We start from the raw sequence: 13,261 nt of genomic DNA, 5'->3' as shown, positions 1-13,261 counted from the left end.
ATGCTTTTAGTTGATACTTCGAAGGCAGAATCAAAGCAGCATTGTTCACGCGTGAATAAGAGCACACAAGGGATTCGTGTGTGAGTCGAAAGTGGGTCAAATTTGAAATTCTCTACTACAAACACATGAGTTCATGTTTTTGAAGTCTTGAAATGATAGAGAGACACCCATATGAACATTTTAAGTTTTTATGTCATACGTATATTGCAAAATTCCGCTGAGGCTTCTAAGTTTGGTTCCCTAAACTCTTATTTAAAAACCAATAGGCCAACACTCACAAATACATCTGCCACAAGACCCTGTAGTGCACGTGGTGGAGTCCATGACAAAAATCCTGGGTCATTTGATTTTTGGTGCCTTAGGTGATACTGTGGAGAACAGTATCACCTAAGGCACCAGACTCCCAGGATATCGCTGTTGTCTTTATTTATTTATTTATTTATTTATGATCTTAGAATAATATTTAAAGAATTTACGTGTGGCAATGCTTGTCGGCTAATGCCTGTGTAAAGTGTAGCTGCGTTAAGCCACTGATAATGTCACTGTATTTGAACTCGGAACTCAGCATGCAATTCATGAGTCATGAGTCATGTTCTCTCAGCCTGAAGGTGAAAAGTAGTTAACTCGAACGATTATCGAGAGTCATGCTGTCCTGGAAGAAACTAATACTGCTCGTATGCAAAGAGCTCTAAAAGTGTCAAAATGTTTTTGTTCTATTTTGTTCTTCAGTGTAATATTCAGTTTATAAAATCAGGCTAAACAACTTGAATTAAAAGTTTAATTGTGCATGAATGATCAGAATAGCACGAAATAATAGATAATATAGAGCGGAGCAGTTAAGGACATCTCAATTATTGGTACCCTCCCACCCTCTCCGCAACAGCATGCACACGTTGTCCATGCAGCATGAGTTAACAACATTCCAAGGAGATCTTTGTGCTCCTTGTGCTCCTTGTGATTTTTACACACAGTGTCGTAAGAAATGTTCGATGGGGCTGAGATCATGTGAATGTGGAGGAAAGTCCACGACAGTCAGAGGTCATTTCCTGTCTCCGGAGAACGGATTGGGACTTCTTCTCGGTAAATTGGATGCAGGTATCCTACTTCAGCGTGCATTCTCTCTCCGTCTGTCTGTTACGGCCATAAATCTAAATCTTAATCATCAGTGAATAGAACTTATTTTTCCAGGAATTCACAATGAAATCCCTGGATTTATTAGTTTACCCACGTTTGGCCTCGTTCCCACTCTTAACAGGTGGTCAAGAGAACTGCTCCTCACTACAAGGCAGCTTTATTCTGAGTTGTCTTTTGTTCTTGAGTAAATTCTGTATCAGTATAATTTCCATTAGAGTTTCATAAACTGCCCTGTAATGGAATTGATGGTGTCTTGTTCTCATTCTGCTAACTTAAGAGTGAGAAACTGCAAGAAGCTGCCACCAAGTTGATTAACTCCTTCTAAATGCAGAACAATCATTAAATCATTGTTGTAGTGACAGACCTTATCGATGCTTAGGACATCTGGTTTTCATCTCCTTCCCACCAGATAACACCAAGAGCACAAACAACTTCTAACAGAGAAAGAGACTTTGTCAATCTCTGGCACGGGTCTGTTGTGCGATCTTTATTTTCAGATTTCCACCACAGCCCCGCGAGAAACCTTGAGTCTACGGCACTGGATGCAAGTGAAATTCCCAAATGAGCCTCTGATGAGCAGTTGAAATCCACATGAATATAATCTGGGAGACAACAGATACAGAGGAGTTAAATTGAAATGACCTTGCACAGAATCTTAAATATTGTGAATATTGTGTCAATTTATGCAGTGCTTATTTTTATTCATATTTATATAATACTAGTCATAAAGCTATTTCATAAATAAAGTTATATCAGTTCTAAAAAGTATTTTTAAAGCCTTTAAATCTGTAGTTATTCCATTTCAACTCTCTGTGGTCACAATTCTCTTTTCACTTTGAAATATAACACATGAAACACATTAGTTCTGCCGGCACGTCTGATTATATAAACAGCTCAGTGGCCATGTCCTCTTCACAAGCTGATAAAAGCAGGACGCTCTTGTTCTCGCACTTCACTTTCGCTTCAAATTCCCTTTTTTTTAAGCGACCATCAGTTTTTTTTAAACCTTCGAAAGAATTTAGCAAAATGGCGACTTTCGGGAGAGGGATCTGTATCATCACAGGAGCGTCTAAAGGGTTTGGACGGGCGCTGGCTCATGAAGTAAGTGGTTTGCTGGGTAGAAGGAAGAAAGGGAGGAAGGAAAGAAAGAAAAGCAGAAAGGAAGAAAAACACATGTGTTGTGTTCTTGCAGGTGTCCCACTCTCTGGAGCCTGGCTCCGTCCTCCTGCTGGTGGCTCGCTCTGGGACTTTGCTGCAGGACCTGAAGGAAGAGTTGCACAGCTTCAGTGAGAGACAGCATCTGATTGTTCACTGCATCGCCGTCGACCTGAGCACCAGAGAAGGGGTGAATGAAACAGTGAGGATAGCGAGGCAGGAGGCTGTAAATGAAATTGATCATGTGCTCCTTATCAACAATGCTGGTAAGTCTTGAATGGGGGGCTTTGTTTCGTGGAGATCCTGGTTAATGCTTCTTTTGTACACTGAAGAAGTCAAAATGTACCCACCATCCCTATCTATCCGCTCTCTGCTCTCTCTCTCTCTCTCTCAGGCTCTTTGGGTGAGATTTCCGGATTTGAGAACTTCACAGATCTTGAAATGGTGAATTCCTATCTGTCCTTTAACGTCAGCTCAGCTCTGGCGTTGACTGCAGGAATCCTGCAGGTATTTCCATGCCGAGCCGGCCTGCGATGGAACGTGGTGAACGTCTCGTCTATATTTGCACTGAAGGCCTTACCGTCCTGGGTTCTGTACTGCACCGCCAAGGCCGCCAGGAAGATGATGTTCAGCGTTCTGGCTGAGGAGGAACCAAATATCAAGGTCCTCAGCTATTCACCAGGTAACATAGAACTACCACTGACTGCTTTAGTGAAGCCATACTCTGTTATACACATAATTCATGTTTGACCTTAGGAGCGCCAGTTGACAAAACATTTTCCAATCAAGGCACTGTAGATGTTCAAACTTTAAATGTTTCTGAGCACTTTTACTGCTCGTCCAAGATGCACCAGCGGAAAGAGGCACCGGCTGCCAGTGTGTGGACCTGGAACGACATGTGCCAAATCTTAGCTATGTTTAATCTAACCAGGGAATTTAGTCTCAGAAAGCATTTATTTACCTTGGGAATATAAATAACGGTAGCCATGTTCTAGGAGACAAAATAAGAGTTATGATACCATCTCCACAATTAATCAACTGTGACGTATAGAGGAGAAAATCTTAATCCTTCCATCTTTGCTGGTTTCCTACAGGTCCGATGGACACAGAGATGCAGGAGGATATTCTGAGGTTAACAGGCACCCGCCATTGTCTGTTACCCTGCCAGGAGTCTGCAGTCAAACTGGTTAAGTTGCTTCATGACAATGACTTTCCCTCAGGGAAACACCTCGACTTCTTTGAAGTGTGATGTTCGTATAATTGAGAATGAAGAATCATTATTAACAAATGTATATAACTAGATTTTACATGTGTGTGTGTGTATCCATGGCGAACTGTGAGTATTAGAGCCAGGCCCTCAACTCAGCCGCTCTTTGTCACTGGAGACCTGTTTAAAGCTTGTGCAAAGCAGCAGAGCACATAAACCAGCACGATGGTGAAACAGTGGAGATTCGCTGCCGTTGAAGTCTGATTGTCTGTCCATGATTATTTATGTTCCTTTAGTCCACGAGGGTCCAGCAAACATAAGAATAAACAGGGTTTTTCATAAACTTTATTCCACCCAGTACAAATCAAAAAGTGATTGGTTTGAAACACACATTGTTTTCTTGTACATATATAATGTCACTCATGTTTTCGTGTTTTTTGTGAACAGTTTTGTGTTGTTATTGTTGTTGATGTAAATGAATTGTGATAAGTATAAAATTATAATTATTAATAATTAACAAATATCTTAAACCCAGCTGTGTAGTGAAAACACTGTGTTTTTTAATACACAATCTAGAAATGACCTTTGTATTTGGAGAATCCTTTTTCTGCTTGTACTTTGAAAAGTTGCATGAATATGTACATGTACTGTTTGTACTTTTCAGTCATTAAATAATATAAAAGCGATACAATGCGTGGCGAGTACAACCGAAACCTTGACACACACACACACACACACACACACACACACACACACACACACACACACACACACACACTTGTCTCTCTATATTTGGCATAATGCATTACCTAGCCCCTTACCCTAACCTTAACCATCACAACTAAATGCCTAACCCTGACGCTTACCCTATCCTAACTAACCCTAAATTGGGGAGGGAAAGAAAGCACTAGAACACAGTAGAGGCAGCAAGATGGATCAGCCCAGCTTCTGTCTCGCAGCTGTCCAACGTCACCACACACTACTGACGGACAGCAACAACTGAGGGACAGAAATAACCATCAGGGATCAGGCACCTACCAAGTCACAGCTGGGGTCCCTAAACAGGATAAAAAACAGAAAGTGTGAGCACAACTCAAATAAAAGACAGGAGCACAGAGAACGACAATGAGTTCAATCGTGTTACTTTTTAGCGAGGTTGTTGGTTTTATTGACACATCTGTTTGCCAACGACAGCGAACTAATGTGACACCCCCAACCCTTTTTCTGTCTCTCTTGGTACAGTTCAAGAGGTGGAGGGCTATTTTAGTACCTTGGCTGAGGAATGTGCAGTTGTCATTGAAGAACACAGAGGGCACAGATTGGTCCACGAGTTCCTCAACTACCCTATCGCAGTATTTAGCCTCTTACTACCACTGCCACGCTCCTCTCTTCTCAGCTCACCTTCATTGGCCAGCATCTCAGGAACCAGTGCAGCGACCATGGAGAACGTGGCAATATTCAACTCACCTGGAAAAGGGAGGGGTCTGAAGGCGACCAAGGAGTTTTGGGCTGGAGATGTGATTTTTTCAGAGCCCAGTCTTTCGGCTGTTGTGTTCGACAGGTACGGTGAAGACGCAAACTGTGGATGTGGTTGGGAATGTGTTAAGATTTGGTCAGTTTATATGTAGATTATATTTCCCCCTGTGAAGAAGGTTGTGTTAATGTTTTTGGGTTTGTTTGTTACATTACATTTCATTTAGCTGACGCTTTTATCCAAAGCGACTTACTATAAGTGCATTCAACCATGAGGGTACAAACCCAGAACAAGAAGAATCAAGTAAGTACAATTTGCCTCAAGAAAGCCAAACTACAAGGTGCTATATGTAAGTGCCATATAAGTGCGACTAAATATATATATAGTGTTTTTTTGTTTTGTTTTTTAATGCTAGGTATAGTTAGAAGAGATGTGTCTTTAGTCTGCCGAGGAATATGTGTAGACTTTCTGCTGTCCTGATGTCAATGGGGAGCTCGTTCCACCATTTAGGAGCCAGGACAGCAAACAGTAGCGAGTGTTTGTTAGATAGCAGGGTTACACAAAAACTACTCAACCAATGAGCAGTGCCCCACCACGACCCAACTTTGGTGGGGATCTGGATGAGAGGGCGGATCCCTGATCTTTTTTTTCCACTTTCTTGTTGGGGACTGTTGGGCCTCAGCTGTCCTCTGACATGTTCCTGTTTCTAAAGGCAATGGAATCTGATTTTACTAACCCTGGCCGCCGTATTCCTCCTGTGATGTAATTTTACAACATCCTTACATAACTAACTAAAAATAATGTGAGCAACCTGAAAAAAGAAGAAAAACACTTAACGACATTCATCTCATCTGGAACAATCAGAAACAAAAAGCTGTTTTGACTCACTTCTCAGGCGAAAATGAGCGGCATCATCTCGAGCATCACTGGGATGCAATTTGAAATGGACAAGATAACCATCAGATATGGACGAAAGATAATGCGATTGTGGATAATATTTAAGCCGGTGTATCCCTCATCCAATATTGTTTTTCATGTTCCATTAATATCATCAATAACACCAGTGTTTGAAACGAGGACAATATTTTTGAGATATGAGATAAAGATAGATATTTACTGCGTCTACCCACGATGCTCGCAATAACCATTTTTATGGTTTTAACTTGTGTTATGAAATAATCTCGAGCTCAATTTCCTTTTGATTTTGTTATGATCTGTATCTGAATGTTACCTTTGTTCTTCCGCAGTCTTGCCGAGCGTATTTGCCACAGCTGTTTCCGCAGGCAAGAGAAGCTGCAGAAATGCGGCCAGTGCAAGTTTGCACATTATTGTGACCGTACCTGCCAGCGAGCCGGCTGGGCCGAGCACAAGCAAGAGTGCGGTGCCATCAAATCCTTTCACAAAGCACCAAATGAGAACATCCGGTAAGTGGAGGGAAAGGGAGATAGGAACTGAATGAAAGATATTATTATTTATTTGAGATTTTTTTATTAATTCTTTGCTGACAAAACACAGGTAAAGACTCCAACACAAAGAGAGAAACTTTGGCTAGTTTTCCTCAGTGTGTGGCGGTTTCTTTGCATATTCTCTGCAGTTGACTATTGCTTATCCACCGTTTTAAATTTGGAAGGAAGAGGGTTGTTTAGTATATTTTGATTTGATCAAGACAACACAAGGGAATGCAAAGAACCACAATTAACAAAGTGAAGAATAGAACCGTTTAACCACTGGTTATTGTTTATCTCTGAGTTGCACCAGGTTTGTTTTTGTGTCACTGTCATATACTTGCTTCAATTTGCATAACTGTGTTATATAACAGCCTCAGTTACGGCAGACTTTAAAATTTGTCTCAAGATAATGTGTGTCCGATTCCCTTGTAGCCCCCCGCAGTCACATGTCTTCTTTTTCATTTTGTGGCCAGTTTGGTTGCCCGCATCTTGTGGCGAATGGACAAGGAAGGGAGCATCGTATCTGACATGCAGCTGACGACACTGGACGAGCTGGAGGATCACATATGCGACATGCAAGAGGAGGAGATGCAGGAGTTCAAAGTGGACATCCACAACTTCCTCGACTACTGGCCCCGGAACAGCAAACAGCACACAATCGACGACATCTCCCATATCTTTGGAGTGGTGCGTCTAAATATGGACACTGCAAATATGTAAAAGTTTTGTCCCAACTCAGGGGATGCTTCTTTCACTGAAGAAGCAAAAACAATTATGGGTGGAATCTGCCCCACCGCTCCAAATCTGACAGTCAAGCTTCCCTGAGACTGAAACTAATGTGTTCAGGTGTCTTTGTCAATACGTAATATAATTTTTTTTTTCTTTATCTTTATCACCAGAACTTCAGTTTTTAGCAGCTGACACAGCAAAAAATAGCTGAGGTCATTCAGACGTGCTCTTTGTACCTGAGTTTACAGCACAAGTTGAATACTTGACTCCCAGTCGGCACACAGTGTACCAGGTTAATTGTGAACGTCAAACTTTGTCAAACCCATATTGTAAATTCACCTGAAACATCTTGTGCTTCACAACATGTCCAGATTCTTAACACCATGACGTGCACATCATATGAATGACAGTTACCGAAGCCAAATACTGCGACAAGGACATTATTCACCTAAATTAACTTTGAATGAACCCACCAGAGGCAGTGACCTTTATAATCTACTGGAAATTGTGTTCAAAATCAGGCTTAAACCAGGAGGTGCACTGGGTCACAATGTTTAAATCTTATGACAAAGCAAAGCAAAATGTTGATAAGAGCCTTTTGAAATCTGGACTCTGTTCTAAATATATGTAATATCTAATATATGTAATATATGTACATTTTTCTCCCATATTTGATGTGTTCATGCACAATTATTCCCCTCTTTCCCCCAGATCAACTGCAATGGCTTTACAGTCAGTGACCAGAGGGGTCTTCAGGCAGTGGGAGTCGGGCTTTTCCCAAATTTGTGCCTTGTGAATCACAACTGCTGGCCCAACTGCACTGTAATCCTCAATCACGGCAAGTAAGTAAGACAAAAAAAAACAAAAACACAGAAGCTGAACTCCACTTAAATGTTTGTGAATGTGTGTTTGTCAGGTTGGGTTTGGTGTAAAACTACTTCCTGTTTGTCTTTCAGTCAATCGGCTGTGAATACTATCTTTCATTCTCAACGGAGGTGCGTTACCTCTTTAAGTGTTATTTATCAGAGCACCATTAAGACTATAACATTAAATACTGAATTAATATATCATTACATATAACGCCTACTCCCTCCACAGTCTTTGTCAGTAGTGCTGTAGTTTGTACTGTAGGTCTGATGTGACTCAGTTTCACATCAGTGGCTCTGTTCATTCCTGGTAAAAATTCCTGCCCTATCCACTCCAGACTGAAATTAGACACATAAATCACTGGTTTCTGCAAAGACCAAAAGCATTGTTGTTGTTGTCGTAAACCAGTCGGACGGATAAGGCTTTTGTCAGGCACGTGTGTGTGTGTGTGTGTGTCAAGCAATGTGCTGTACAAAGCTCTACTATGAAATAAGATTTGACGCACTTGATTGAAAGAATAGAAAATCTGTCAGTTTTTATTGCGGCGGGCCGCCATGAATAAATAAATAAATGTATAATAAATGCAAACTATGAAACTATATTATAGTATGAAACTGTCGCAGGCAAGAGTATGTCAGCTGAGTAGTTGGTCATTTTAATAATGGCTCAGGACCCGTTCACGTTCACACAGATTTAAGTATGTGGACCAGACCACCTCCTAATGTGATCTGAGTGATCAATTCATCTTGGATTCGTCCACACGTGTACTATATGTTGTTAATGCCAGGTATGAGCAGGGGCAATGAACGATGTGTGATCATGCTACTTGAATGCTCTGACTTTTCACTTTTCACTCATTAAGCATAACAAAAGGCTGGTGTGGGTTTTTCCTTCACGTTATTCTCCACAGATAACTCACTTTTCAACCCCATATATTAATCTTTACTCATACTCTTCTGCTTTGTCACTGTGTGTGTTTCCATATGTGACTGCACTGTGTGTTCCTCTGAAATGCCAACACCGATGTCTTACTGTGTAAGAGTTTATTGATAGTTTTAATTAGTAGTAGTAGTTCACCTCTATTACCATCAAACACCATGATAAAATAATATTTCCATGCATTTACCTATCTAAATATTCATATTAATTTCATATTTAAGCCTTTTAATTATTTTTTTAGCTTCAACAATTACTTAATACTGTAGGTCTGTCACGCATTTGTTAATACTGGGTTTAGTTTGGCATATTTGCAAATTGTTAATTAACAATAAATAACTGTTCCAGAGGTAGAGATTTTTCTGCTGCATCATAGAGAAGATGTGAGTATTTAAATTTAATTTAGAAAAGTCCTATATTTACATAATTAACTAACTAAACTTTGGCATAAATTCGAAATAACATCTCTGATATTCACTAATATGCCTTCCTTCAATCCAACACTGGATTGACTGAACTAAAAGGCACATCATCAATCAAAAACCTTAAATAAAATACAGAAAAAATTAACCAGATAAAGATCCTATGAAATAACTGATGAGTCACACTGAGGCCAAAGCAGCCTCCGGGTGGGACAGGGGATTTTAAGGGTTTATATAAGTGTTTCAGTGTGTATTTGTGGACGTAACTGTGTATTTCTTCCTCAGGATTGAGCTGCGTTCTTTAGGTAAGATCGCAGAGGGCGAGGAGCTGATGGTCTCATACGTGGACTACTTGAATTTGTCAGAGGAGAGACGAAGGCTGCTGAAAACCCAATATTTCTTTGACTGCACTTGTGAGCACTGCAAGGATCACATCAAGGATGATTTGAAGTTGGGGGGAAGGGAAGTGGACGGAGTCAAGGTTTGAGTCTTTCTGCATGATTCTGTTGATTTAAATGTTGAACTGAGAGAATGATTGCATTCTGCACAGGGCAAAAAAGGGCCAAACCTCCTCACGACATTTAGCCCTGACATGGTTGATAAGCACAGATAAGTAACATGAGACACAGAGCCACAGTGACTATTTAAAGCAAAGATAAGTCCCAATGGATTCAGATCACAACTGTTTGTGTGTGCATGCATTCACACACACATTTGAAACACAGTGATGTATAAAATATGACAGATAAACTTTACTTACTCAATACCTTAAATTAATTTGGGGCAGTAACTGTATTTATAATGTTTAATTTCACCCAATTTCCAATACCAAACTGCTTATAATTTATAATTTATTACTTTGTGTATAAATTAATGTATGACCAACATAAAAAGTGCAAAAACTCTGTGACATTGGTGGATATGGCTTTGCATTATCAGGTAACGAGTTGTAAAAACCATGTTCCGGGGACTATCATCAGAAATTATGATTATGATTCGCGAAAAACTAATTTAGCAGTGACAAATTACAGTAATTTTTTAAGTTGATTTGAAAGGTATATTAATCAAAAACCACTGATGTGCAGGAACTGGCTGTCAATTAATAACAATAATAACCAAGACTTGTCTTTTACTCATGTAAAGGAGTAAATCGTGTGTGTTATTAGTAAAAGAAGCATTCAAGTTCTTAACAGGGGTGAAGAAGGACGCTTTACTGGGTCAAACAACCCAGTTAAAAACAAAGTAAAATAGTCAGGCCTTTGCCTCTATGGACTTTAAGAATGAAAACCAGTTTTGTCCCCCCAAAAAATATTTGATGTTTCATCTTGTATTTTATTTTCATTGTGTTGATACTCACTCACTCACTGGGGCAATGCTGCTTAAATCTATTAAAATGTGACCAATCTCTGTCTCTACCTTTTAGCCTCCAGAGGAGCAGGTGAAAGAGGCAACAGACTACTGCTTTTCACTGCTGGAGAAGATGGACAATGCTCGATTAAACGGTGACTACCACGAGGTAACGTAACAAATCAACTACTGACTTCCAGACGGGCTTTTTCCATGTATATCTTATAAAGCTCTATTCTACCTACACACGATTTTTCTTTCCTTTTCTTGCTTCAGGTGGTTAAAATCTGCAGAGATTGCATCGAGAAAACGGAACCAGTTCTGGCCGACACTCACATCTACTTGTTGAGGATGTGGAGCACGCTAAGTGAGGTGCAAGCTTACCTGCAGTACTTTGAGGAAGCAGCAGATTACACCCGTAAAATGGTGGAAGGATACATGTGAGTACAGAGAGCAGTCTCTTGTGAGCATTTTATATCATATGCTATCCTGTAATAATGATGATCATGCTGAGTCTTCAAACTGGATGGATGGACAAATAATTCGAGCCTCTTCCGTTTCACAGGAAGATCTACAACCCAAACAATGCTGCTCTCGGTATGGCTGCCATGAGAGCCGGAGTGAACCACTGGCAGGCTGGCCAGATAGAGGTTGGACATAGTATGGTCTGTAAGGCCTATGCCATTCTCATGGTCACCCACGGCGCTACACATCCCATCACCAAGGATCTGGAGGTAAACACCATTTCATCTCAAAATCTGCATACACAACTGCAGGAAAAACGAGAACAGCCAGGTTGTTAAATTATCTGTGATGCAGTTCAACGACTTTGATATTACTTATTTACAAAAGTAGCATATAATCAATATTTTTGTACGACGTATCAAAGGATGTGCTTTGTTCATTGTGATGAGCATTAAAAACCATCCAAACGCTACCTGCTCTGAACCAAATCGAAGATACAGACACAGCTTGTGCCTGACTGCTAAGAATAGTGGAAAATTAAGCAGCTAATTCCCTCAGGCAGTGATAGACCCAAATCAGAGCTAGCAGTAAAGTGAATATTGAATTTTGGTTTGGAAAACAACCTCACTTTTTCTTCTGTTAATCCCATGGTTTAAGGCATTTGATAAAGATTAAACAGTTGTGGTATCTCTTAAATACACCGGTTTTATTTGACCAGTTCACAAACTTGCAATTCTTTTCTACATATTGTACATTAGATTTAAAGGTAAAGTGTGTAGAATTTAGGGACATCTAGTGGTGCAGTTGCATGTTGCAGCTGAATACCCCTCACCTCACCCTCCCCTTCCAAACATGAGCGAGAACTTGTGGTAGCCTTCAGTTGTCATAAAAATTTAAAAGGTGTTTAGTTTGTCCAGTCTGGGCTACTGTAAAAAACATGGCGGCCTCCCCAGAGTGGACCCACTACACGTGTAAATATAAAGTATTTAAATACAAATGGCTCATTCTAGGGCAAAGAAAACGAAATTTTTTACAATTTAGATGAAACACACTAGTAAAAAGACATCACTCGGATTATTTTATGTAAAATTTCGGCCAATAGATCCCTTTCACCTAAATCTTACACACTGAACCTTTAACTAATGGGTGGGCATTTATGTGTCATTCCTGATATCTACACAGGCGATGCGAATGCAGACAGAGATGGAGCTGAGGATGTTCAAGCAGAACGAATATGTTTACCACAGTATGAGAGAAGCAGCACTGAAGAACAAACCAATGACCATGATGAATGAACCCAAGTCTATGGAGGAGGGAATCAAGAATCTCTTCCATCGGAGGAAGTAACCATTGGGTTGCAGTCAGGAAGTCATATTATCTGTAAACAGCTTTGAATGTTGGTGTGAGAGATGATTTCCTGTATCACTTTTGCAGTTACACTTTACATTGAAAAGATGCCACGAGCTTTTTAAATGATCTTTGTCTTCACAGATTTATATTAAAAATTGTTACATATCATATCTCCGAGTGTGTTTGTGCTGTATTGTTTGGGTATTCAGAATGTGATTAAAGGACATTTTGTATCAAAATGACAAATAATGGCATTAAGATGGAAGGTTGGAAATGGGAAGAGAATTTGAAACCCGAACCCTGGACTACTGTGCTAACCTTGCTGGTGCATCAGTGCTGGACAGATCAGATATGTTACTCAGTGATCAGCAGTTGTATTCTACTTTTCATGATGCATTGTGGGAAACTGAGTCCACTATATCGGGTATGAACATTTTCACCTCACATTCCTTACATCACTACAAAATGGACACAGTCTAAGACTCAAGCTAAAGCAGGTCACAGCACCTTCTACAGGTTGTGCTGCAATGCCCCCACACGTATATTTAATCAGCATAAAAATAGCTGAATGTGGTTAAAACAGTAGAGTGATTATGACACTTAATTTGATTAAATCCCTGCAAACACAGTAAATCAGCTCTTAATCTGTGCATCAATTTCTTTCCAACTTAGTTTTTTTGGCAATTTTAGATTTTCGAATTCAAATACTGTTTCATAATATTCTGAC

The 13,261-nt window shown here is 40.0% G+C and overlaps 2 protein-coding genes across 3 annotated transcripts; both read left to right on the top strand.

The window, feature by feature from the left end:
• The first annotated feature begins 2,084 nt into the window (after positions 1 to 2,084).
• LOC118115405 (sepiapterin reductase-like) lies at positions 2,085 to 3,638 on the top strand. Its single transcript, XM_035166527.2, has 4 exons — positions 2,085 to 2,235; positions 2,327 to 2,555; positions 2,684 to 2,971; positions 3,384 to 3,638. The coding sequence occupies exons 1-4, from the start codon at positions 2,161 to 2,163 to the stop codon at positions 3,536 to 3,538; spliced, it is 747 nt and encodes a 248-aa protein (XP_035022418.2). The 5' UTR covers positions 2,085 to 2,160; the 3' UTR covers positions 3,539 to 3,638.
• A 1,150-nt stretch (positions 3,639 to 4,788) lies between these two features.
• smyd1b (SET and MYND domain containing 1b) lies at positions 4,789 to 12,699 on the top strand. Of its 2 annotated transcripts, XM_035165976.2 has the most exons (10): positions 4,789 to 5,057; positions 6,218 to 6,394; positions 6,892 to 7,105; positions 7,859 to 7,989; positions 8,104 to 8,142; positions 9,658 to 9,853; positions 10,796 to 10,888; positions 10,996 to 11,159; positions 11,285 to 11,453; positions 12,367 to 12,699. In XM_035165976.2, the coding sequence occupies exons 1-10, from the start codon at positions 4,936 to 4,938 to the stop codon at positions 12,529 to 12,531; spliced, it is 1,470 nt and encodes a 489-aa protein (XP_035021867.1). In that variant the 5' UTR covers positions 4,789 to 4,935; the 3' UTR covers positions 12,532 to 12,699. The 2 variants fall into 2 exon arrangements, with proteins under 2 accessions (XP_035021867.1, XP_035021868.1); XM_035165977.2 differs by lacking the exon at positions 8,104 to 8,142 and having other exon boundaries at positions 4,790 to 5,057.
• Positions 12,700 to 13,261: the final 562 nt, after the last annotated feature.

This window comes from Hippoglossus stenolepis, chromosome 9 (assembly GCF_022539355.2).
Source record: "Hippoglossus stenolepis isolate QCI-W04-F060 chromosome 9, HSTE1.2, whole genome shotgun sequence".
NCBI lineage: Eukaryota > Metazoa > Chordata > Actinopteri > Pleuronectiformes > Pleuronectidae > Hippoglossus > Hippoglossus stenolepis.
This window is presented reverse-complemented; position numbering and strand designations above follow the sequence as displayed.